General features: G+C 40.3%; 1 protein-coding gene across 7 annotated transcripts in view; it reads left to right on the forward strand.

The window, feature by feature from the left end:
• Nucleotides 1–13,319, forward strand: part of LOC133504891 (neural cell adhesion molecule 2-like) — a 229,684-nt gene that overhangs the window by 115,524 nt on the left and 100,841 nt on the right. For 3 of the 7 annotated variants that reach the window (XM_061827631.1, XM_061827611.1, XM_061827621.1), the window contains exons 2-3: nucleotides 1,620–1,708; nucleotides 6,998–7,115. The exons of 1 other annotated variant lie outside the window; for it this stretch is intronic. In XM_061827631.1, the coding sequence (XP_061683615.1) occupies nucleotides 1,620–1,708; nucleotides 6,998–7,115 (207 nt within the window). Of the gene's footprint in view, nucleotides 1–1,619; nucleotides 1,709–6,997; nucleotides 7,116–7,903; nucleotides 9,979–12,938; nucleotides 13,157–13,319 lie in introns of those variants that run through there. 3 more of the 7 variants (XM_061827648.1, XM_061827656.1, XM_061827663.1) reach the window with 3 other exon arrangements.

Here is a 13,319-nt window from a genome sequence, read left to right on the forward strand (position 1 = left end):
ATTTTTTAAACTGGAAAAAGATCGCTTAATCATGAAGGAAAAAGCAGCTTTCTAAAGAGAGGACTTGTGAAAAAATAAAAGCAAATAGCTGTAAGCTGCTGCTAGGTGTGTGACGGTTTTTAGCTCGGCAGAAGGCAGCAGCGTTTTTTTTTTGTTTTGTTTTTTTTAAAAGAAGTTTACAATAGATGGGAACAATAAAAGTTTAAAAATTCAACAAACATGACAGGGCAACAATGTACGTGGCAAAGAGCAACCATTCTTTGTCATCAATCCCAGAAAGCTTTGAGCACATTTTATATCTTAAAAAATGATTTGAAAAGTAGAATTCAGTGGTTGTAATTGAAGAAGTATTCGTTTTCACAAACAGGATTTCCGGGGGTTAAAGTGATCAGATGGAAACTTCCTAAACACGACACCTTTCGGAGCAAAATTGTCATTTTAAAAAAGTCTTTATTTTCCTCTCTTACCTGAACACATAGCTTATAAAAAATTCCCTAAAGTAAAAGTCCCTTTGCCATACCAGCCTCTCCAAACATTCAGACTCGCGCTCCACATCCTTTCTCTTGTTTGTCCTAGCATGCTGTAGACGCTTTTCCTTTTAAGTCAGGTGTAGGTGGAGGCTTTCTATCCGGAGCGAAGCCAACATGCACACACATTCACTGTGATTTAAGCCACTGGCAGCCTGTGCTTGTTTTTATTTTCCTTTCCCCTTTAGATCCTAAGGTTTTTGTAGACTTATCAGAAATCCATTACAATGCAGGCGTCCCAAGTACAACAAAATAAATAGAGCCGTGGAATCCAAGTCAACACATTTAATTGGAATTAGGGGGCGTTTATTGACATGTTTTTCTTCTGCGCCCCCCTCCCAAAATAATCTTGTCCGTGTGACTCCTAAATTGTTCACCAGACAGACCAACGTGCATAAGAAGGATTTGTTCGTGAAGTATCCAAGTGCCTGTACAAATAAATTATCTGAGAGCTCAGTGCTGCTTTAGTTTCTTTTGGTGCTCAGCCTTGAAGGATAATGAGGGAAGATCTGTATGGCTCCTGTCTTGCTGTCAGGAAAATAATGGCACCTATTCACCACAGTCTTCTAATGACGTGCGCAGGTGGATACAGCCAAACTCACACAATTAAAAAGCTTTTAAACCAGCATGTATTGTAGCTTTTGTGTTTTTATACTACGGCGGAAAGAAAGAAGAGGGTGGACGTGTGCTGGTTGCTTGCGGAAGCTCTGAAAGCCAAGAAAAGGAACGTTGGATGAAGTACAATATGCAAATCACCAAACCACTCAGTAGGATGGGACACAAAGTTAGCCATCTAGAAAGGATCTACATTTTATTTAAGATACTGTGTATCAAAGGGCGCCATAGAAAAATAGCTCACTTTGGTCCTCTCCACATCGATGCGGCCAATTGGAAAATATTGTTGTCTAGCACCCTGTCAGCCGTGGGCTGTCATCATGTTTGCCTTTGTGGCATAAATCATGGTTCAAATGCGATGCAGTGACAACAAATGATGCTTGTTTTCAAAAAAAAAAAAAAATATTTTCTACTCGGAAGTCACCAATGCACCAAAGCTTTGTGGTCAAAACGTTGATTTGCTCTTATGATTGGCAGATTTCGACAAGGTCCCCACAAGAGAGTCGTCCCCCACATACTCTGTAATTATGGGTGCTGGTGATTTGCCACAACAAAATAAACTCCAGGTTTGTCCACATTGCAGCCTCTTTCTTCTCTGGTGGAGATTAGAACAAGTGCCCCACAGATGTTTTTTTTTTCTTTTTTCCTCCCGGACGAATGGATTGCTTTCAGTGTATGTGATGCTATCTCATCGTTATTTGTTTAGTTGATTGTTTGACTTTCATCTGGCAGTACAGGTAATTATTTTCAGCCAAAGCAATGTTTTATGAGAAAAGAAATCCAGAGGGATGTTTGAATATGACATTAGAGTGGAACCTCTGCACTCCAGTATACACCTCGATTTCAGATGCAGGTAATGGTTTTGTTCAGATTTCAAAGCAATTTTTCCAATAGCAGTCGGTGGAAATTAGGGTCAAACTGTACAGTATGAGTACCTAAGTTTCTAACTAATGCTTTTACATTTTATCAAAGTTAATGCAAATCTAAAGAAAAAACAAAACGCTATGGACCCCTCATTTTAATGCTTAAATGACACTTTTATGTAACTTTCTGGGCTAATTTCCCAAATTGTGGGAATTTGATTTCAGAGGTCCCACCGCATACAGATGAATCAAAACACTTGAAGATTCTTGTTGGCGTGTGCCAAACAAGGGCATGATTGTAGATTCTTGAAGTGCAGCTTCAGTGGGGTTTGATTGCAGCGAGACTTTGAATCAGCAGGAATTGTCAACATGGGCAAGAGGATTTATGCGGCATCGTCGTCCTCTCTGGTGTTATTTGCATGTCCATCCAGAGCTGAAATGGCAGCCAAACCTCTTTCAATAGAATATCAATTCATTGCTTTCTTTTTCAAAGAATTGGAAGGATGCGGCAATTTTCAAAGGGTGGTTTCAAGTTGAATAAAATTCAGGGAAATATAGACAACAAAAGTAGTCTTGCATATACTGTACATACTCTACATTGGTCTTCACCTTCCTTGCACACCTTTTCAATTTTTGAGGTTTCTGATACTGTATTCTTCCTCCTTGACACTGCAGATACTCATACAGATATTGAATTCATTTTCACGTTTTAGTTGTGTGTCAAGCATGATATAAAGAGCACAGCATTCAATGCTTTTGCTTGGCTTCGTTTTCCATGTATGGACATCTGCGGATGTCATCAATTTATATTGTTAGGTGCGAGAAAGCTGAGATGCTCAAACTTGTCTTTTGTTGTATCCCACTCGGGGCTACGCTTCAGATACATTTGATCGATTGGATTCAGAATGATTTGACCGGCACCGCATTTAGAACAGGTCAAAGTTTTATTTGGATTCCACTCAACTCTCTGAAACTATCCTTTAGTTGTCAAAATGAACCAGCATTAGTTCTCTTTTTCCAGTTCTGAGAATATATTTTTTTCTCCTCATAGATTCAGTTGCATTTAGCACATAGGTTGTCAATCACTTATTCAATCTCAGGATTGAAAGAAAGAATCAATTTACATGAAGTCGAAAGTAGATATTATAGAGAAAGAAGACACAGGCAACAAGGGACAGCCCGTCAAGTACAATTACACGTTATTAAATGCTGCATGGCACACTAGCACTTAGCACAGGGGTGTTTAAAATTTGACAGCTGGGCCAAGTCACAACCAGATGCTTATATGTGAAAATTGAACATCAACAACAACAACAAATCATTGCAGTGTAAATACTTTGATTTAGTTATAATGGGAACTGTGTTGTGTTGTTGTTGATCACATTTTTTTCTACCAGTGTATCAAAGTTGGGTGTTGGTTTTGTTGTGGTAATTCTCAGAACAGCAACTGCCAAGTGGCAGGAATAGCACATATCCACTACCAAAAAAAATAAACTAAATAAAAAATCATTCAGCTAACTGTACTCATTACTTGGTAATGTATGCCACACAAGTTAGTTACATCAACATGAACCAGCAACTTAAATATTAGTGTTAAAGCAGTAGCAGAATTGACATGAAAACACAGTATGATAGATAGATAGATAGATAGATAGATAGATAGATAGATAGATAGATAGATAGATAGATAGATAGATAGATAGATAGATAGATAGATAGATAGATATTGTGCTTCATGAAGGCAACTGTGTATGATCGTGCGTGTATGAAGACGTGAAAGTAACACCAACCAACCGTCATTTTGATGTAAAGAGGAAGAAAAGGTGACAACATTACAGAACTGTTTAATCAGCAAAACTGTGGGTAATTGAAGCCGAGGTGAAGCAATTACTCGCGTGACGTCAGCCGTTAAGCATGTGAAACCAGCTCATAGTCCGGGCCACATTGAAGTTGAAAGTTCTCACGTTTCATTGTAAATATTATTGAAGTATTGTAAATCCTTGAGTGATACGGTCCTTTACCTCCATGACTGCTTTATGACAGTGCAAGTTGGGATGATCCACAAATCATTGCACACTTAACATGCCAATAAATCATATAATTTACGTAGATTTAAAAATTGACAACAACAAAAAAATACCCTTTACACAAAGGAAAATAGAAATTGTGTGACGATAGTGAAATTGTACATTTCTTTACACTTTTAATGTGTTGCACCATCATTGTGCATTATAGAGTCACAATCACCTCCCAATCACTTTCTTCCCACGATACTTATATCTGCAAGTTCTGTGTGTGTTGTTAAATGTTTACCAATGTTAAGGTGATGAACCCTTGAATCGTCAGCATACAGTCACGCTTTGATGAGAAATGTTACAAACCTGTGAGTAATTGCATTTTGTTAAGTGTGTTGGGGAAATTGATGTATCACTTCATTTATTTTCTAAAGTAGCAGAATCACTACCCAGCATACACTGTTGACTTTTTTTCCTCTTTGGTCCACTCCCATAGTGGTCGAAGTGTTCAGTGATGAAGTGGAGAGAAACTGAATCACCAAAGTCAACTCACTTTATCACTCGACCTACCACCTGGTGGAACCAGTTGGCATCACAGACGTGGTTCAATCAATGTGGTCATGATTTTCTTATGATTCGAGCAATTCTGTGCCAAACTTTGGCAGACCGGATTGAATTAATCAAAAGGCCGAATGTGGCCCGCAGACCGTATTTTTTCTCAACTTTGAGTGAGCAAGTCTGCATCCTGAGGTTCCAGATTTGAATTTGGGCTCAGGCCTTCATATGAGGAAATTTCATGTTCTCCTCGTGCATATTGCAGCGTTCTCCTGCATTACAAAAACCTGCATGTTTGGTTATGCTAATGAAAGACTCTACATTGTCCGCAGGTGTGATGTGGGTTTGTATAATTAAATATGGTTATTTGTGTAATTAAATATCCCCTGCAGATGATTAGGGAGCAGTCCAGGGCGTACCCCGCCTCTCGCCCAAAGTCAGTCAGGATCAGCAACACGCTCATAGAGGATAAGCGCCACAGAAAACTCAGAGTTAGCTCGTTGTTTTGTCGATAGCACGAATTATGGATGATTATAAAAAGTTGCATGACGCCTGCTATGCTTAAGTTTGGCCACATCTAGGTAGTTCTAGTTTGATTCCAGTTGCTGCACAGCAACTTTTGCAAATTCCCTGGAAACGTAACAGCATGCACAGAATACACACAAGATGTCGGATGCGAGCATGACTCACGGCGGGATCCTCCCAGCTGCGCTCAGGAGACCATCGGGTGAGGAGCTGGTCAGCCGTACATAATGGCTGTCTGCGTAGCTATGATGGGAAAATTCATCTCTGAAGACAGACTTGGAAGATGATAATAAAGTGGTAGTTGGTGCCATCACATTTGGAGCGATCTTACATAGACAACAAAAGAAAACGTCCATGGAGCCACAGAATAATATTTCAAAGAAGGAAAACTCTTTTTCTCTTGTCACTCTGTTTTGTTTTTGTGTTTTTCCCAAGATTTCACCATTGAGTTATTAATGCCGAAGGGAAATTTGACTGTAAACTCTTTCAAGTGACAGCGTGTACAAGTGAGTGTTTGAGTAACGGGAGATCTTCTGCGTTGTCGGTTTGAATAAAGGTGGGACACCGGGACCTTTTTGGGGACAAGCTCCTTCTAACAAAATAAAAAGAAAAGCCTCTGTATAAATTTGACTGTCCGCTCGAGCTCCTCTCCCACAGGAAGGTTGTGCCAAAGGGCACAGAAGAAGAAACAGTTTCCACTGGATCGGGACGCATTTTCTTGTTAGGTATCAATCATAGAAAAACTTCGATCAACACACAGATTCACCAGGTCACATGAACATGAGCAGGAAAGTAGGAGGGTACGGGTCTGATATTAGGAGTCGTTTTACAATTTGTTAGCAACGCAAAGTGGCCACCATATTTGTGGAATTTCTAGAAAAAAATAAATCCCGGAATGAGCACTTCAAACAAATAAATTCACAAAGAACAATTGATTGCTCAATTACCTGACCTGTAATATTCTACTGCCCACACTGCTCTTCTGACCAAATAATGTTCAATTTGCATTAATTCACAAAAGACGCAGTCAGAAAGGTCATGCAAATGTTGATCCACCAGCATCTTGGCATTTCAACCCATACGAGATGGTTAGTAGTTATGCAGTCAGTTTGTTTGCCTCAAGTCAGAAAAAAAAAAACAAAAAATTGGTAACGGCAATGGTATTAACTGAGCTGATTTTAATACTATCTTCACTAGCTGGTCCTCCTGACCACTCTTGAATCATCTTTGTCAGCCTTTCTTTGATTTGAACTCATGTACACCCCCAATGTGTTGACTTTCTCGAACATGCACTATTTTATTCCTGGAGTCTGCTTCATTGATGACGTGTTTCTTGTCCAGTCTTATTAACCCAGAAAGAGTGCCCTTCACATTTTGGAGACGGTTGTTCTTGAAAAAGCTTCCTCAAACCCTGTGACCTTCAAGTACATCGTGTTACAATTGCGACATTTGTCTGCCGGATGAAGTGACCTAATATGTAAATCTCTCCTCTGATATGCAGCTCCAGAAAACATTGGAATAGGCAAATGCTGCTAGTGATGAACCTCTAACTTGTGACTCATTGCTATGATGTGGTGACACCACTATGACACTGTTTTGGAACTGAGTTCAAGACAGAAAAATGTCATTCCGAATCCCACAGCGGGCCTTCTTTTGTTTTTGCAAACAATCACAGGAAGTTCAATTGCCTTCAGCATGACTTGGCCAAGAGCCTGGTAGAAGAATTACAACCCAGTAAAATACAGCAGTAAATGCAGTGAAACGCCGCCCAGGTGTTGCTTTTAATTTCATCCAGGAAGCAGAGTGGTTTTACACAGACTTGAGAGGCCAGGGGCAAATAAACATGTCTCCGCCTCTGAGATCATTAGCATTGCAGCTAATAACTCTTCCCCGCCAGACTGGCCTGCCTGCCCATGCGACTGCTCGTGGGGTTGCCTGCCGCGCTGCAAAAACACACAGGCACCTAATCCAATCAAAGAGGCAGCAGCGGTGGATCACTTTGTGCAGGCTGGCAGGTAATGTGTGTATGTATGTATGTGTGTGTGTGTGTGTGTGTGTGTGTGTGTGTGTATATATATATATATATATATATATATATATATATATATAATTTTTTTTTAAAACCCATAAAAATAATGAAAAATTCAGTCATTCCTGAGGCTATGCTGTTTCTAATAACAGCTTGATGTCTGCTAAAGTGTGACAGCAAGCAGGGAGGAGAGCTCCACTGACAGTTTTTGCTGCTGAAATAGATCTCTATGCTGTTGGCTAACTTTTGAGTTTCGACACTCCAGCTCAGAATTTCTCCTTGTCAATCAGCTCATGAAATGCTGCTGACTCTGGCCCAACTTGATTCTACGACTTCTGAGTTGAATTTTTTTGTATTGCCACGCTGACAACTCAAAACATTTGTATCTCTAATCAGATTTCTCAATAGAAATGTGTGTAATTGACATTCATCTGTTTACAGCCCCCCTCACCAAAAAAAAAAAAAAAAAAACATGTATCAGAAGAAAAACAACATCAAATTTATTGCCCAGCTCCTGGTGTGCATGCAGCGACCAGAAGGGGGCAGTATAAGACAGACATGTTGTACGTGGCTATACATTGAGATGGCCATAACTGCTCAGGAAGATGCAATGTGGAGGATAAAGAATTATATATAATATATATTATCTCTCTACATGTGTTGCCTTGCCTAACAAGACCGATGCTATTTGTGTGCCCATCTATGGTGTTTTCTGTTGTGTGCGAACATAAAGCTACTGGACTTTCCAAAGGTGAAGTTATTTTTTTGAACTTGTTTTGAAGAATAGTTGGCAACCTGGTGCTTGAGTTGAGTCCGCTGCTAACATTTAGTGCTTGTAGCTCCCATTTTTGCTCTCATGTTTAATGAAAAAATCATGACCACAGCTCTTATCTTGAAAAACGTGTGAATTGGGTCACTGGTAGGTCAGGGCTTTGCATTATTAGCCTGGTTCATCCTTGTTACAAGTCAGTTTCGCCACAGTGGACTTGGCTTTGTCACGTTCCTCTAGTGTCCTTTGGAATTGGGAAATATTATGTGATCACCTCAAATCTACTCCATATTTAAAGGCATAGTTTTTTTTAGTGGTCTTCCTATTTACTATTTATTAGGAACTCACACCAGCCGCCTGCATACATTTAATGATGATGCACACCGACAAGAAGCAACAGCAATGTTACAGCACTGTGTTTATGTATGCACATGAAAGGACTCTTGCCGCAATGTTCTCCATCTTGTTGCGCTTGTTCGTTGACCTAGCGATAACACCAAGCTCGACGCCAGGCTACGTTTTTGCTGTTGGTTCACATTTTTTTTTCCATTCATGTGGAACCATCTTTGGCATGGCAGATAAAATAGCAAGCTTCTCTGTTTTACAGTTTGCATACAAACAAGTTCTAAACAGAAGTGAGTTTGTTTTTGAGCAAAATAGCAATTTTGCATGTCTTTGGGCTGGGAACACACTCCAGCTTGCACTCAGGCCGAGAGACAACATGTTTGCACGTTGGCTTTCTTGGAGAGTCAGATGGTAATGAGTCCTCATTGTGGCTGCTTGGCTGAATTTTTCATTTACTGTATATTTATTGACGCTATAACTATTTGTCACGAGACAGCTATAGATAAAAACATCTCTGTCTCTGACCTCCAGGGTGGAATTTCACCACGGCTATGGTGACGCAGATGAAACGGTGTAAAAATGTTTGTCCCTCATGAATCCTTATTCAGAGTCAGTCTGAGTGTCGAGGTTATTGTAAAGAAAAGCATTTATCTGATGATGAATGTCTCTTGCAAACCACTCGAGTTTGGCTCAGTGAAATAATGGTCATTCAAAAGAATAAAAGAGGTCTCATTGTCTTTGAGTATTTTTGGCAAGAAGGGATGAGAGAGAAGAATTATTCACTTCAATATTGGCACCAAACGCATTGAGTCCTGAAATAACAATTTTAGCTACATCATTACTATCAAAGGAGATCCAGTATGTTCATAATAAGCTTTGTATGAAACATTTGTAAAAAAAAATATATGTGTATATATATAGTTTGGATTGACGCTAAGAAGAATTTAAGTGTTTTATTGCCATGGTATTTTTCACTAATCTAGAGCTGAACAGCTTATAACTCTTAAATCTTATATTGCAATCATATACAGTTGTGCACTAACATCAGTGTAAACCCCCCCCCCAAAAAAAAATCTAGTTTAATTGCTCATATTTAATAGGAAACAAAATTATTATTTTATTACACTCTCATGGAAGTCTTAGGACAAAGCCCCAGCCAGCCAGCTCAACGTCTGTGGTCCCAGCAACCCTCTAACTAGAAGAAAAGTCTTTAATGATTGTGGGTACATCATCTTGCTGAACTCTTTCTCAAAGGTCAAGCGCCCTAAGTGATGCAAAAAATGAAACATTTAGCTGACTAAAGCAGTTGAATAAGCAGAAGAGATTCTGCATGAAAACTTTCCTTCGTGGCTGACCAGTTTCTTGTTATCTGAAGCAATATTGCATTTTTTAATTTTTTCAACAAATGGGTTTTACTCAAAGTGGTTAAAAGAGTTGATATATTTGTTTTTAAGTTTCATTTTTTTCTATTTTCAACACAACAGAACATGTAAGGATGGACCTAGCGGATTGATTTGTTTAAAAAAAAAAAAACTTTAACGGCAACAATATGATGTAGCCACTTTTCTTACTAACAACTGCAGTGATGTGACTCAACTTTTAGTTTTGGAAAATCTACTGAAATACAATTGATTCTGAACTGACACTGACTCTTTTTTTTCCTACCATGCTGACCTCCCCCCGGTGTGTTGACGTCGACACTTGGCCAATGCGGACACACAACTTTCATCACTAGGTAAGACAACCTTTGGTTAACTGTGCTGCTCTTTTTCTTTCAATGTACAGTAACAACATGTTTATTGTGTGAACATATTTAAAAACTAACTCGGAGGTTGCTTGTTCAGGGATGTAAAACAAAGCTGTGAAAAAACACACACTTTACAGAGACCTACATGAATAGACAGAATTGTTGCTACCCACAATGATCACTCAAACTCAAGTACTTTCTACCAAACTGTCTATAAAGAGACCAATCTTTTCTCTAATTTGTATCTCGGTGCCAATGTAATACAAGTTGCATGGTGAGTCCATTGTGCTGCTCCAGCTACAATACAAAAAAATCCAGCCGTCAAGTAAAGCAATAAAATTTACAAATGGCATTGCTGTGGTGGGACGGATCTCAACTTTCAACAATACCATTTACACGCTGAAGTTGGCAGATTAGTTTTGTACCTTGGCGCATAGAGAATATCAGGAAAACAAAGAAATCATACCTGACTTCACAAGAAAGAAGGTCGATCGGATCTCCTGCAGTTGCCAAAAAAGCACATTGTCTTCATTTTTACAGACACTAAAGAAAAATAACTGCCCTGGTGAGCTGCTACAAAAGCCTCGAGCACTGCTCCTTTGAGAGTATTTTAACATTCAGTATCATAAAATGGTTTTGCAACTGCACAGAGAGCGACAAGAAGGCTCTCTCAAGAGTCCTACAAACTGAAGTGAGAATAAGTGAACTCCACCCGACTTCACTGGACGACATCTTCGAAGCGTGCCGCCTGCAGTGAGGAAAGCCATCCTGTTGAATGAATACACTCCCCCACGCCCCACCCCGCCAATCCTCACACCCGCTGGGCGCTACAAGGGCCCTCAAAGGCCGCACCTCGAGTGTTGTGGAACATTTTCATTTTCCCAGGGCCATCACAGAAATGAAACAAGCACCCACGCGTTAGAAACAAGACAGAACTTTGCTACTCTAAACTAAGTACGGTCATGTATATTTTACAATATGATACCATTATATTGTGCAGTGTTTATGTATTGTTTATAAAAACCGTTAGTATGAAAATTAGCACCTTCCAAATATGAGACCATGATATTCCGTGGGAAAAGGGAGGATTGCGCTCTCTGGGTCAGGAATGACATCCTGACACAAGTGGAGGAATTCAAGTATCTTCGGGTCTTGTTGATGAGTGAGGGAAAAACAGAGCGGCAGGGCCAGGGCGTCTACAGTAATGCCGACTACCGGTTTCTTGTCGGGAAGGAGATTCTCGATTTAGCGGTCCAACGCTGTTCTGCCCCTCGGCGATGCTCACAAGATGGCGGATACAAGTGGCCCAAATTAATTTCCTCCGCTAGGTGTCCATGCTTTCCAGCTACAGAACAGCTGTGAAGCTCAGTCATTGGGGTAAAAAACAGTAGTAGAGACGCTGCTCCTCTGCATCGAGAGGAGCCAGATGAGGTGGGTCGGGCACGTTCCACCGGGAGGAGACCCCGGAGATGACCCGGGACACGCTCGAGGGACGATGTCTCTCGGCTTGCCTAGGAACATCTTGGGGTCCCCTTGGGCTCCCATGGACAAAGAGAGAAGTCTGGACTTCCTTGCTTAAGCTGGTGCCCCTCGCGACTTGACTCTAGATAAGCGTGAGAAGATGGATGGATGGAAAATTTATTAATGCTTGGGTGTTTGGGGTATTATTTCCACATGAGCATATTATGCAGCTATTATTGGTGGAGTGTGCCTTTGTTTGTGTCCAGATCTGCTCGTTTTAAAAGCTGCACAAGCAAATTCTGATTTTCAAATCATTAAAATTCACTGGAAAAGAACACTGTAGATGAATAACCTCATCTTGTTTTGTGCGGGTGAGCCAATTTAACTTTTTAAATTTTCTTAGAGAATTTTATTGGAGGCGACACAGTGGATCAGATGGTAAAGCGTTGGCCTCACAGTTCTGAGGACCCGGGTTCGATCCCGTTCCCGCCTGTGTGGAGTTTGCATATTCTCCGCGTACCTGCGTGGGTTTTCTCCGGGCACTCCGGTTTCCTCCCACAACCCAAAAACATGCAACATTAATTGGACATTCTAAATTGCCCCCAAGTGTGATTGTGAGTGCGAATGGTTGTTCGTCTGCCTGTGCCCTGCGATTGGGTGGCAACCAGTTCAGGGTGTACCCCGCCTCCTGCCCGTTGACAGCTGGGATAGGCTCCAGCACTCCCCGTCACCCTCGTGAGGATAAGCAGAAAAGAAAATGGATGGATGGATGGAATTTTATTGGAGCAGTAAAATGAAGCAGTCTCATTGCATTACTTCAATGACTAAGTCATTTCGGTGATCATTGAGTTTTTCATTGTTTTGGCAATATCTTTTTCTGACACCAGAAGCAAGGAGACAATCTTATCTTTGTGGATTTTTATTACAAAAGAAAGTCTTTGCAAAGAGAGGAAAAGGTACAAGTCTTGCCAATTGTCACCCCTGACTAAAGATCAGACGAAAAGTCCTTTTGTTATATAAAAGTGAGAGAGACAAAGAGACACAACAAGACCGTTATCTAAGTTCACATGGAGCCCTAGAAACATCATCATATGAGGAACAGCCTGACCGGGAAAACTAGAAGCCACAACTGGATAAAACGTGTTTAAGTTGAAGGTAGAACTGATAGAACAAATATTTGGTACATATGTAAAACATAAATCTGCCAGCGCATCATCATGACCAATTTTGTGTATGTGTGCATCGTTAGTGAGATTTAAATCAAAATACAGTGTGGCTCTCCCCTTTGAAGCTTCTGACCATTAACAAATAATGTAAATTTATGTAAATAAATTAATTGATTATCTTGCAAAAGAATGTTGTACTTTTTAAAATGTATGGTTGCTTCTACTTTTGGCTACAAGAACAGACTCCGATCATAAATGGAGAATCAGCTTGAGATGCATGCATGTGATGTATGTAAACTTTTTTTTTTTTTTTTTTTTTAGTTACACCCCATAGAGGTGCACCATGAAGAATTGGTCTAAACATCTTGAAAATCAAGAAAGGAACATTTGAAAGCAGTCTATGTGGCTCCAGAGAGGCTGAGCGCTGATGGTAGTTGTAGTTCAAGTGGAGGTTTCACAAGCACTGTCCCTGTACCGTGTCACGGCCCACACGGTGAAACACTTCTTTCCTTTGAGCTGCACTGCGGAACATTCCGAAGGTTAATTTTAATTTTTTTTTTGTTTGTTTTTTGGGGGGGGGGTTTGCGTAGGGATTCCCAAGTCACAGAGTTTAATCATTAGCACCTCAGGAAGGAAGCACGGAAGCAAGGAATACAACCAGCCGAATGATCACTTACAGTTTTGTGACGCTTTATCTGACCG

The sequence above is a fragment of the Syngnathoides biaculeatus genome, chromosome 2, assembly GCF_019802595.1.
Source record: "Syngnathoides biaculeatus isolate LvHL_M chromosome 2, ASM1980259v1, whole genome shotgun sequence".
Taxonomy (NCBI): Eukaryota; Metazoa; Chordata; class Actinopteri; order Syngnathiformes; family Syngnathidae; genus Syngnathoides; species Syngnathoides biaculeatus.